The 13,017-nt window shown below is 42.0% G+C and overlaps 1 protein-coding gene across 2 annotated transcripts in view; it reads left to right on the forward strand.

Annotated features, from left to right (window-relative positions):
* Nucleotides 1-1,446: 1,446 nt before the first annotated feature.
* The window catches only part of LOC124179166 (rhophilin-2), a 50,543-nt gene continuing 38,972 nt past the window's right edge, over nt 1,447-13,017 (forward strand). Inside the window, exon 1 of one of the 2 annotated variants that reach the window (XM_046563341.1) lies at nt 1,447-2,296. In XM_046563341.1, the coding sequence (XP_046419297.1) occupies nt 2,234-2,296 (63 nt within the window). In that variant the 5' untranslated portion in view covers nt 1,447-2,233. Of the gene's footprint in view, nt 2,297-10,788; nt 10,894-13,017 lie in introns of those variants that run through there. The other variant, XM_046563342.1, reaches the window with a different exon arrangement.

Consider the following 13,017-nt stretch of genomic DNA (forward strand, 5'->3'; position numbering starts at 1 on the left):
CTTTTCGTTTTATTTTAATTTTTTTTTTTTTGCATCCTTCCCGCTTTGCCAGTCGGACGAACTCGTTTGTGAGGCGAACACGAGTTTCACCGGCGATACGTTGTACATATATTTTCAGGGATAACACATCGCATCGACTGCTATTTCAGTGAGTCATTTTTACCTCACTCAAGTGAATTGTTCGCATTGCAATGCAATAACATGTCAATAGTGCATTTGTTCGTCGATACTACCAGATCAACTAAACTTGCAACTTTTGAGTGTTCATTAAAAAGCATGGAAAATGTTTGTAAGAATTCAGTAGATTAGTTTCTTCGCGAAGGCGATTCCCCCAGTGAATTGGCATTTTATTTAACACGAGATCAAGCGTACGTGGCATGAACGTAATTATTTAACAGAAAAATTCCAGATGACTACACAGACTATTCATTTTCTCGAGATACTAAGGTCGTTTTAATCCTCATCTTATAGGCGGACGAATCTACGTGTTGAGAGCAGGAATTGCTTATCTTCATAAATGTCGAGATCACCGGTTCTACATGAGTACAGAGCAGTCTAAGTGCGGTGATTAAAAGCGTAGCCGTCTGAGACTATTCTCCGTGCCGCAGTACCATATATGTTAGAATAAGCGCACCAATCCAAAGTCTGAAGCTAAAGTTGTTATACGCAGGATATCTTCGTAGAAGAACAAACATTCCCTCATTAATGGTTGAATTAGAACGCCTCGAAATTAGAATTGCATATCGGTAACAATGTCATAGTTACTCAAACAAGTTTAATCCGTTCGAGTCCGTCACGGTCAGCTGGTGGACCAGTAGCCGAATTCCACCGGTGACTATAAACTCGCAGTAGTCCAAAATGAAACGCGAGTCCGAACCTCATCCCTGAGGAAAAACAGAAACCTTTCGACCCGACGATTATCTCAAGGATTTCAATGAGGACCCGTCCAGTGCTTGACGGTTACTCGGGCTTTTAAAAAGTTATCACGGCGGCGGTGGCAGATAAGGAGGACTCCGTTCCACTACGGAGTAGGAGATTCGAATCTCCGGTAGGCTTTAGAGGAGTGTGGACTTCGGTATAAGCCGGTTTCTAGGGTTTCTAGTAAACCGACGAATAATATCTTTCCTCCACCCACGACAACCGCAAGGCGAGGCGACGCGGCTAAAGCGGCGCCCGTTTTGCCGTTGGGATTCAAACCGCGGCCGCGTGTGTTCGAAACGCTATACTCCGTGCCTCCTCGCCGGTTTATAGTGGTATTTATCGTACCTGTGCAGCCGAGCCGAGTGGTAAGGTACTATACAGTCGGCGTTCTACCTGCCGCTGACATTCTGTGGTGACGTCACAAAGATAGTACACCAACACACCGGACTCCCCGGTCGTCTGCTGCGTGACGTACCAACTTCAGTTGGGCACAACGCTTACTACACTCACCCACAAACATTCGAGCCGCCGACAGCCTCGACCTGGACGGTGACATTGCGCTACGGTTGATTTGAGGGAGAAACGATACCGATTCAAGGGAAAATTCACAGTTTCGAGAGTCTGCCAGTTCGGTGGCCGAGCGGCGCGCAGTCTGGCCACGAATTTTGACGGGGGTGCGAGTGTAATACCGGGCGATTATACGGCTTAGAATCGTGGATAATATAACGAGAGAAGTGAATAGAGTACAGTGAGTGAAGAGGTGAACGGATAAAAAACGTGTCTTGCGTAAACCCTATTGGCGTGTAAAACTAGTGTGATAACGTTTTGGATACGCATTATAAGGAATAAAAAAATTCGAATCCGGCAAAAGGGGGGAGTTGACGATAAAGATGATGATAAATGTCATGCAAGGAGCAACGCGACGATATTGAGTGTCGAAACACTGCGTGGTGTGCAGCAGGTAAACAAGTTCGGGTTCGTTTTTTCAACCGCGATACTGCAGCCCTTTTTCTTGAATAAATTTTGATTAAATTGGGGTGAATTTAACGGACAAATGTAGCAGCTGGGCGTCTCTGCAGCATACTTGCATATTCACGACACTCCAGGCATTTGCATTTGCATTTGGTAACACTTCGGGCCGAGTGATTGAATCGAATTTTGGTATTTCTGTGCGGTGTTTACAAGTGCCGCAAACCAACGACCGATTTGTTTCAAAATATTTTTTCGTCTTGGTTCAACGAGTGGTGACCGCCTTCCACTTGTGACCTACTCAGGTTCGCCGCTTGGTCATCGATGGTATAATGAGAACATAATGAATATCCCCATAGTATCTGGAGACATCGACGACGATGGTTACAAGCCCAAGTTCATCCGGGTAAGTTTTTCACATCACACACATACTACTGATCAATAAAAATTTTCCGTTAGCTACGTAATTTCATAATGTCAATGGAACCTGTAATAAACTCTGCTTGGATAGTGCGACTTAAGTTTTCAAGCTGGAATTGGCTGCTTTCACGTGCTAAACTAATACGTGCTAACGATGCCTACGACATTGTCCTGATTGAGTCAAGATAGTGAATTTAATTTGAAATAAATGAATGGAAATCGCTATTTTGTGATGAATTGTTATTCTATCGTTTCACTGGAGCTCCATCTGACGACTACATCGAATGTTATTCGTTAAGCTACAAAACACCCAGCATACCAATAGTGTGAACATAGTCGGTTACTCACAAGCAGATCCAATTGCTAAGAGTCTACCGGTCAGGTTAATTTTTGTGAGCATGATCATGAATTCCAGAAGATATTCGTAATTTCTTGACAACAGTGAATCATAAATCGTCTCGAAACTTAGTATACTTTGATAAATTGATGCGCATATAAATCTAGGTACTATGACGACTGTGACGATGAAATTTCCAAGTAAAATTCCTCTTATCATCGTTACATATGAAAAGAAAAATATTGCTTACGAATTAAGTGGTTGTATACGATTACGCAAATTCAAAACCTCGCGATAAATTATTTACAATTACGTTACATAATAATTCAACGATATGCTGTTACAAGGAATTGAATACGAGAATGAATGATTATTCAAAAAATTACTATTATATGTATCGAGGTGAGCTGCTAGAGTTGTGTATGTAGGTATAATTGCGGGACAGTGGGCAGTTGTTTACGTGAATGTTGACGCTTCGTTGACGTCAGTTAAAAACAATTCCGTCAGCAGCAGCAATTGCTGATCACCTGTATACGTTTTCCGGTTATCTACGGTGAATCCAGATTCATACCAAGAATGCCTAGACGTGGCATTGATGTATCATTCGGCAAGGTTCAACCATCAAAACTTGAATTCATTCTATACAATTACGATTGCCGTTATACCGCGAAGACCCTGAGTACATTCGCGATGTATTCACCTTGATCAATTACATTACGCTTATCAAAATTTGATTGGCCTTTACCCGGCGTTGTTAAAATGTTTAATATTAGTATGCTATCAAAAGAACAATACAATTCCGATTCAGTATAGTCCAACTTGCAGAACTTGGCTCTTTAATTGTGCTGGATGATAGGCGTCTATTACATATAAACAGCTAATAGAAGTACAGAAAAAAATTCACAAGTATCAGCAGCAAGTCATAGCATATGTATAAACACAAGAAATCCAATCAACGTCGTAGAGATCGACTATTACTAAGATTAAATCTTCTCAAAACAGTAAGTCGTATCCCAAGTTCTACTCCAATTTCAATCACTGCAATGCACGGTCGATGTTTGATTAATTTTTTTCATTAACTAATAATAATAATAATAATGAATAAAAATAATAAGTTAGACTGCAGAGATTTAATACAAATACATATGAAAGGGTACAAGAGTGAAGGTGTACGGATTTTTCCGCGAACTCATATCGAGTCAATTGAGTCGCAGAATGAGAGATACGTCGATTGTTGGGACTCTAAATTACCACGGCAAAGTTCGTTGTAGTTGTGGCTCCTCTGGGGTTTTGTCCCTGTGTCTATTTACACGGTTTTACGTAACGCTTATGCAATTACCCCAGAGTCTCCGTGCCACGCGTAGTGTACAGGTATGCATGTACATAGTTACATACACCATCAGCTCTGCATCGCAATTCAGAGTACAACTGAGGTAAAAAAAATGCACGAAAGTCATTTTTACGCGTGTATAAACAGTTGATCAAATGTGAATACCGTTTGTTCAGTTGTTGCCGTTGCGTGTTAATGAGGCCATGCCGACTACCAACTTACACACACTTATTGTTAGTAATATATCTGTGTTAACGCTAATGTGTAACATTAAAGGACAAACTCCAAAATGCAAAGTGAAATATCTAAATTCCATCAAGATCAGGACGACAAAAGTTTTGTACCGTGTTGCTAGTTATGCTTGTAGAACTTAACGGCGAAATACGTTATCAAAATTCATTTAGTCCAATCTTGGAAATTAACGGCATTAGAATACGCATGGTCAAAATCACGCACGGAAATGGCGATAGTATATATTAAATTAAACGAAAGATAGAACTAGTATAGAATGTGAAAACCAGAACGACCTCGCTTTCAAAAGAGTTCGAGCGTGAGAAGAGGCTGCAGACGTGAAAATGGGTGGCTATAATGGGTGTCTGTTCCTCTCTGCTCTCCAGGTACACGGTATACATCCAAGTGCACATAAAAATGGCTATATAATACATGCATACGGGTATAGCCAAGGGTCGAGACGCGCTTGTGTTTCTCCGAGGAGAATCCGCCTCTCGCGAACAATGGTTAAAGTGGTTCAGTTTCCACAATTCTTCTGGGCGCGTTTCTCAACAACTTCTCTTTTGATGTTCGTAGGCCACTTCTTCAAGTGTCATTTTACTTCTCAGCTTGCTTCATCGAAAACGTACTTTACTTCAATTTACCATTCTCCGAGTGGGATAGTTGTTCACAAAAGTCCGATTGTTTCTATCAGTCCAGTTTTTCGCTAACTATCGAAATTATCTCACGATTAATCCTAATCTTGTTGCTGCTAATTGGATCTTGCTCCGGTCGAAACCTTGTGGAAGTTATTATGCCCACGCAAAAATGGCTTCCTTGGTCACGATACTTCGATCGGATCTTGCTATTTCGCAGCTCGTGAGTAGAACACGCCAAAACTTTGGTCCTACAGTTATTTAGTACTTATACCGGACTTCTATTCGACAAAATCCGCAATACACGAAAGTTGAAGCTTCAAAATGTTAACGGAACTTGACTATCTTGACAAAGTGAAAGCGACAAAACTTGCAGCCGATATCATCTTCACGGCTTCGATTCTACCTTTCATTGTTTCACCTACCTTTTCAGGTATTTACCTTCATCTTTTCGTCTGCAGGTATAAATACTGTTAGGAATTTATTTTTATTTTTATGAATATTCACTGGGGACAGTGCAAAGTTGGAGATTGATAGGCTTATTTTCAATCCCGAACGGAATTCGCAAATACTTGACGGTCCTCTCTGTCCAACGAATACCTGCCGATGCATGGTTTACAGTAGGTACCAATTATTTATGGAACCCGAGGTGTGGGTGCGCCTATGACGGGTCGAAGGAACTACCTGCCGTTAATACTGAACCATCGACGGTCCAAGGGGACGTGACGTCACGCCGACAGGTGGAACCCAGACAAGGAGCTTCCGGTTGTTATGCTTGGCTTACGGTTTTCCCCGAACTTGACATTGAAAATTCGACTCTTGTTTGACGGGTACAAAGAGTCTGCAATGCACTGCAATGCTTGTGCCTAAAAATTGAAAAGATTAAATGGAACTTTACGTGACCATCCCTACAGTAACCATCTCAGCATAAATTCCATCACGGTGCAAGATCGATGCTTTAACGATCTCCCAAATGACTCGATATTCCCTAACTGCCGGTAAATCTGTTCCGCTGAATCGCACTGGACGCTTTTTTTTACTTCGGGTCCCAGACGCAGCTCTTTTCTTTAGATTTTTGATCCTGACATTACGAGACGAGTTCACGGTGCATCATTTCGTGCACACGAGCATATTTAGTAGGCACTCTGGGTTACAGGGCTCACCCACACACGTACACGTTTGTAATACACGACGCACGAGTTTATGTATTTACCTTTACGTGCAGGTTACCGTGCGCTATCTTTACAACCGCGGAGATATTCTATTATGTGCTCAGCGTATTTCGTATACTTACAACCTTTGTCTGTAACTACCTGTACTACCTTTTCCAATAACATATCACAACCCTTTCATTTCGAGCTACTGCAGACAGAGTCAGGGCAGAAGGATTTTCGGTTTTGAAATTTCCGCAAGTCCTGCTGTGATTAGGAATTCATAAAAGTGCTAAATTCATTCGGAATAGTGGGTGGGAAACGGCAGTTTGCAACTGCAGTGTTGAAAACTTTAGCAGGGAGTGCATTTGCTTGTCGGCGTGGCGGAAATCGATCGGGAACTCCCAATTAAACTGCACGTGCATGACTGAACTCCCCGTGCAGCATGTTAAGTTAAGCGTCATTTTAAATTCATCGTGTATACGTATCGATAGCAACGTCAAAGGAAACGGTTGATTTCCGGTTCAGATCCTATGACGCTGAAACCGGATGGATGGCACCGCAGACTGTAGGTAGGAGAGATCAAAAATGAAAGGGTTGAGAAGCCCTCGGGGCTAGGGATGCAATTGGCGAGCAACGCTCGCCGTGTTCTCCACTTTTTCACTTTATCACAGCCGTGATTACTCATTGCAACCCGTTTCTTTTTTCCTTATTCCCCGTGAGTTTTCTTTAGCAGCAAGGCAAGATTATACGTGCAAGGTTCTTGTTTTCACGTAACGAATAATAACACGTTTCACATGATCGATCGTAATTCGATAACCAATACAATTTATTCAACTCGGGAACCGCTGTGTTATATAAAAAAAAAAAAACGATGATGCGATACATAAAGTCTTATTATGTGCGTTCGATATCTCGTATGAATTATCGGTCCGCAGTAGCTTGAAAAATGACAATGAACGAAGGGTAAGGCAAGGTTATTATCCTTCATCACCACCTCTCTGCACCGGAGGCACCTGAAGTGAATCATAATGACTCACGTACCGCGTAGAGTACAATGTATGCTCGAAGTACGATAACTCTTTGCTTCCGTTGGACCTTTGCACGGTTCAGTTGGTACGGTCTTAGGGCTTTCTCTTCGCCCTTGCGCAGGGAGTAATAAAAATAAATGGACAGCAGCCCTGCCAATGTTCCGAAATCCGTTGTAGTTCTTTTCACGACCCAACACGGCTCGGTGTATTGTTGTTATAAAGTTTGACGAGATCTGTCGGTCATTTCACTAGGGGGCAATCAAACCCTTTTCAACTTACCGTGCGTTCATTACCACAAATTTTAAAGACAGAGAGCTTAGACCTTGTCCAGCGTATTTCGTCGTATAGTTGGTGGATATTCAGTGGTGCGTCACGCGTGACGACGTATTTTAGGTATAGTCAGTCCCTCGGCTAGATACGCTTGAATAAAGTTTTCCCTTTTTTTCACGATTCGCGACCGTAATTAGCATGCGATTAGATCTACAAGGTCTTTCGACTCTTGCGCAACGACCGTGCCAAACGGAAACGCATATGATACATCAACGAAATAGAAATTCGTGAGAAACTGTTTATACACGTTTGTCGAGGGGATCTGGAGGAAAAGAGGACGAGATTCTCTTCTTACGAAATTTTATAAGCTCACATTTCAAGCCTTTTGTTTGCTCAGGCTGATAAGGAAATATCTGGCGTCGTCCCAGGGTGATCAAGTGAAAAAACTCGTCAAAGTTGCCGGGAAGAATTTCTTCGTTAGTTTTACTGGACCAGCATATTCCAAACCGAAGACGATTTTAGCTGTGCCAATATCTTAAAATATGTCAGTCTAATGATGCAGGTATAAGTTATGCAAAAAGTAGTCACAGATCGAATCTACGATTGCGTAGGAATCGTACTCTCCCTTTTGACGTTGATTCGAGTGGTTGTGAAAGCATCAATTTCGATGGAAAATCAGATTTCTTGTTTGCAAAATAAGGCTTTCTAAAAGTAAAAACGGACTTGTAAATCCTAAGCCTAACAGGCATCGCCGATTTCTTGCTGCGATGATCAAACATACGAGTTTTGAAAACGGTGCACGTTACTTTTATAAGCTTCTTGGGCTGGACGTCCCGCAGGGCAGGCGCTAAAATAAAATTAATGAACTTATCAGAATCTTTGATCTCGCGGAGTGGGTTGTACAGCCTTGTAGGCATTCATACCCGACGTGAAGGTATTCTTCGTTTCGTGCATGTGTGTACGCAGGTTATGTGGAGAGGTGTACCCTAACGTGAATCACCTGTACGTTTACCGGGGAAAGCAATGCGGAACTCTAGATGCGCAAAACGGGTGTTTTTATAACGTCGTATTGCGTCAATAAATAATACCAGTTGACGGTTGGACTTCCTCGTCAAATCGACTTTCGTATTCCTGTTCGATGCGGTGCAATTATCGGGGAACGGATCCTTCCGCGCAACGAGTATACAATGCAAAAGGTATTTTCAACACTCATTAAATTCTTGATTGATCAATTAGCGATTACATCGCTATCAATTCCGAAGTGCGAATATCACCCTTTTTATTCTTTGATCTCGCTGTACCTACATGGCGGACAGGAATATCTGGTTCATATCGTATCGATCTCTGCTCGGCCCATTAGTCGCGTAAGTGCAGTGTAGGTAGTCAGCGTTGGTGCTTAGAGGCGGGTTGATAGTATTTGCGGTGTATGAAAAATAAAGCCACGCACGGATGTGCTGCAGGTACATGCACTACATACCTTACAGCACACGGTTCTTCGAGGTTACAAAAGCGGAAATGTTTATCATTATACGAGAACGCGTGGTTTTAATGCTTGGCTTCTTGTCAGGTTCAAGGCACTTCCTTCCCAAGGTGCTTGTCTTCTTCTTGTCTTCGTAAGTCAACAATTCTGCAAAACTGTACAAGCGGATGGCGTGGCGAGGCACTCAACTCGTTGTTACAACGTTTATTCCCCTTTAAGTACAATTTTATTTTTCCGGCTCACGCATCACAAATCACAAAAAACTTTCAGCGATTCGCTGCGGCAGTTTTTCATCCTTCTATTCTTCCGTATTATCCCATTGGCTATTTCCTGCTATAACGTAGAAGTAAATATCGATATCCATTAAACTTCTTCGAAAAAATTTTATACCGTGGAGGAATTTTGACTCACGGTTTAAGAATTTTTATCTCACACCTCAGGATATATGCCACGACGCACCCATTTGAAACGTTCGCGTGTCAGATCTCCGTAAATTGTATGAAATCGTTTACACCGAATCATGCAGTATACCCGACGGTTGTAATTGCTATTAATTTAACATCAATTATGATTATACATCATTCGTATGGCCAAGTATTAATGAAACGCATAGAATCACCGTAGACGTTGCGAGCCATGAGTGGAGGTTACAGGCGCATGGGCGCGTTGAACGACATCCATTACCATTTAAATTGTTCATGAACTGATACAGCGAGTTAATCGATGCTCAAATTACGTTGATCGCTTATTGGATAGAAAGCGCCGTCTGTATCGCCGACTCCATCGGCAAAGTAAACTTTTTTGCCGTCAACACCCATCCACAAAATGAATTTGTCGTTCCCCGAATGACTCTACGACATTATTCCTCACGCTCTGATCATTTAATTAGCACATTAATCGCTGCTTGAGATTCACACGCTGTTTAATCGCTATTTATAACCGTTCCAACAACATGCGATGAAGATAGTAGCTCGATCCGTTTTACGAGAACTGTGAAGAAAATTCTGTTCCTCTATAGGGGATGCTGATAAAACGGTGGAGCAAACGATGAGAAGGGCGAGAGAATAGAAAAGGAGAGAGAAAGGAATAAAATACTATGTACACAAGACTGGTGAAAGGTTGTAGAATACATCCAGAGGTAGAGTTCGTACTCTCACGTACCTGTAACTAACTTGGGTTGTGTGCGTTTAGCATCCGCCGGCTCACATGGCTGGATGTGAGTGCATGTAGATGTGTACGTGTATTTAAGAGGGCGTTGGATGAACGCATGCACAGGTGTGTATATGTGGACACGGTAGTGGTTCTGGCTATCCCCCCACTTGCGGAAGAGAGCCTCTTTCCTCTTCTTTCGCTCGGCCGGTGTGCCCGGCTGCCATCGGTGAACTCCCAGGACTCAGACCACAGGTGTAACTCAAGCTACCGGTCGTACCAGCAGTTCGTATCGAGTGCTTTTCTCCGCAATTCAATAGCGGAAAGTGTCACCGAACGTTCGTGTTAGTAGGATGCCTGCCGAATCAGTGAGTGACGAAAAAGTGGCACCGTTGTGAACACCCCTTGATAACTGTGTGCTGCAGAAACGCGCGGGTTTCTTCTTCTCACACTTCTTCTTCTTCTCCTCCGCAAAATTCGAAAGTTTTCCTCGAGACTCGTTACTCTTTTTGCGCCAGCCAACTCATCCGTCACATTGGTCAGTTCTTCACCGACCGATGGACCGTGATCCATATTTCTCTTCTCCGGATGTCGAGAATATCTGAACACCTTTGGTGAGGTAAGATAGGCAGTTGCGTTTGAGGATCTGAAAGGGTCACACTTCTTGGTTTTACATACGGGTTCCGCAATTTTAAAATTGCACGTTTGTTCTATTGTGAATTGTGAGAGCGCATCAGAAACGGACGAGATCACTATGATCGGTCTCTGCTCAGCCGTGACCGTCGTCGTTTTGTAATCCTGATGGCGAAGTGCGTGTGTGGTGCGTGAGTGACGTCAGAGACGTGTCGAAGGTGCGCCTGTAACAGAGGACGTCAACGGACGGATAAATATTCGATTGATCGCAATTGAATCGCGCAATCACGTTTCTCTGCACTCGCCATGCTGATACTACCGGACATAAAACTGCAGGTAATTAACGAGTGTTGCTTCTTTTTCCTTTCGAACGTTTAAAGAAATGAAATTTCTCCGCCGATTAACGATTGTCGAGAAAGTCCTGTAATACACCCTCGGATCGATTATCATTTCCTCCGTAATATCGATGAAGTATTGAAATTATCCTATTGCACGAGGGACTCCGTGATACATGCCAATGGTTTTTACGTAACTTCCTCCATGTCTTCTCCGCCAGTTTTTAGTACGATCGACGACGAACAGGCGTGACAAGATTTTATTGAATATTAAAAACGTGCCGCGTTTATATGGATTATATACTATAGGCTCGTGGCGAGAGCTTGGAATTTTTTCAGTTATCATCCGGACGTCGTCTAGTCTGATGTACCCAATTATGGGCACATAATTTATGATTTTATCTTTGGATCCTCGGGAGGAAGTTACTTTGGTCGTAAATCAAAGCAAACGATGTGTGTTTACTATCGCTCAAGTAAATGATCCCTCAATAATTTTACCCTTTTTTGATGTGCGTGTTGAATGCATGTACCTTTATTGCAACATTTACGGATGTAGTCTTACCTCCATCGTCCACAATTCTGCAATCTTATAATTTGAAACCAAAGAAGACAGCCCGCTGACATTCGATGACGAAATTAAGTAGCTATATTTGTTTTCGGCTACGCAAGTAAAGCAGTTTATTTTAATATCAGCTGTTATATTCGGTTCGAGGTTTCTCAATCCTGGCTCGTTATGTAATTTTAATGATTACCTCAACGTTATTATACATACGCGCTCGCATTATTCCGCAACTGAAATATACGCTAATACCACAGCCACGTGTTATATATGTTACAACCATGAACGGCCAACATTTTTTTTCCCATATGCCAGTATTACCAGTCTGAACTAGTGATTGAAAGTGTGTAGAAAGTTTTGAGATGGCGAGTGACGTTGATCTATCGAACTGAATAACGTTCTTTGAAGGGTCGTACCATCCGATCGAGTGAACGTATTGACTTGTCATTTTCAAATTGCTCAATCTACGTTTTAAGTCATACACGAAATTCTCAAGTATGTCCATTTTCTTTCCGAGATGTACAGTGTTAAATAACAACTGTGACGAACAAGCGGAAATTACATATGTGTTTCTGGATCCGTTTCTCTATTCAAATGTAACATTTTTTCGAATAAGAACGCCGGTATGACGAATTATTTAAAAAAATGGTTCACCTCGGTGTATCAACTGCTGCTGAAGAGTTCTGAATTTCGAAATGCGTTTCGCACCGGCCAGCGGTTCGTGGAATCATCTTTCACTGCAGAAAACGAGCACCTACTTGCTTAATTAGCACAATCCATCGAGATTTCCCGCGAAAGATACGGGTAATAATTATACATACGTACGACGTAACGTACGTAGAGGTGAGAATAACGATTATTAGTTCGCTGAAAATGTGAAATTATAAGTGTAACAGTTTGTTGGAACTATGGAAATCCCGTGAAACTCGATTATCTAAAATTTGAAAATATCGCAAAGTTATTGCGTCGACATCACATGCATAATTATATCAACAATTGTAGCCGTAAGTACGTTACGCCTACGGTGAATTATTGGAGCTAAGAAGATATGTAGGTAGCGTAAAGTTTTTGTTAAAGATTTGCATTAATTATCAACGCTTGAAGTACTTGGTATTACATTATACGCGTTAGCAGCAGGCCAACGTACTCGAATAGCTGCACTCGTGTCCGTTAGTTACTGAATTTAAAAGATCTCTTTCAATCACGTAAGTAGGTGCGTAGCTCTCGTTTCTTCCCCTCTATCTTCCTCTCTCATCTTTCTTCTATGAGCGTGTAATTACCATACCTTAATCCCAACATCCTTTTCGCTTGCATACGATATGCCAAAAAAATCTTCCACGAGGTCCGAGTTTTCGTGAAACATTTCTACGGCGTCGTAATTACAGGCAATTCATTCCTATGTATATACATGTAGTATTACTTATTCAAAATTACTCACCTCCCGGCGCGAATCAGCCATTCTAGTTCAACCGACTTTTCTAATCCAACATTAGGTCGTGATCTTCAGACCAAAAGCGTTATACAATTCCGAATTTTGATAATGACTTTCATGTCTTTCAAGCTATG

The sequence above is a fragment of the Neodiprion fabricii genome, chromosome 3 (assembly GCF_021155785.1).
Source record: "Neodiprion fabricii isolate iyNeoFabr1 chromosome 3, iyNeoFabr1.1, whole genome shotgun sequence".
NCBI classification, from domain to species: Eukaryota; Metazoa; Arthropoda; class Insecta; order Hymenoptera; family Diprionidae; genus Neodiprion; species Neodiprion fabricii.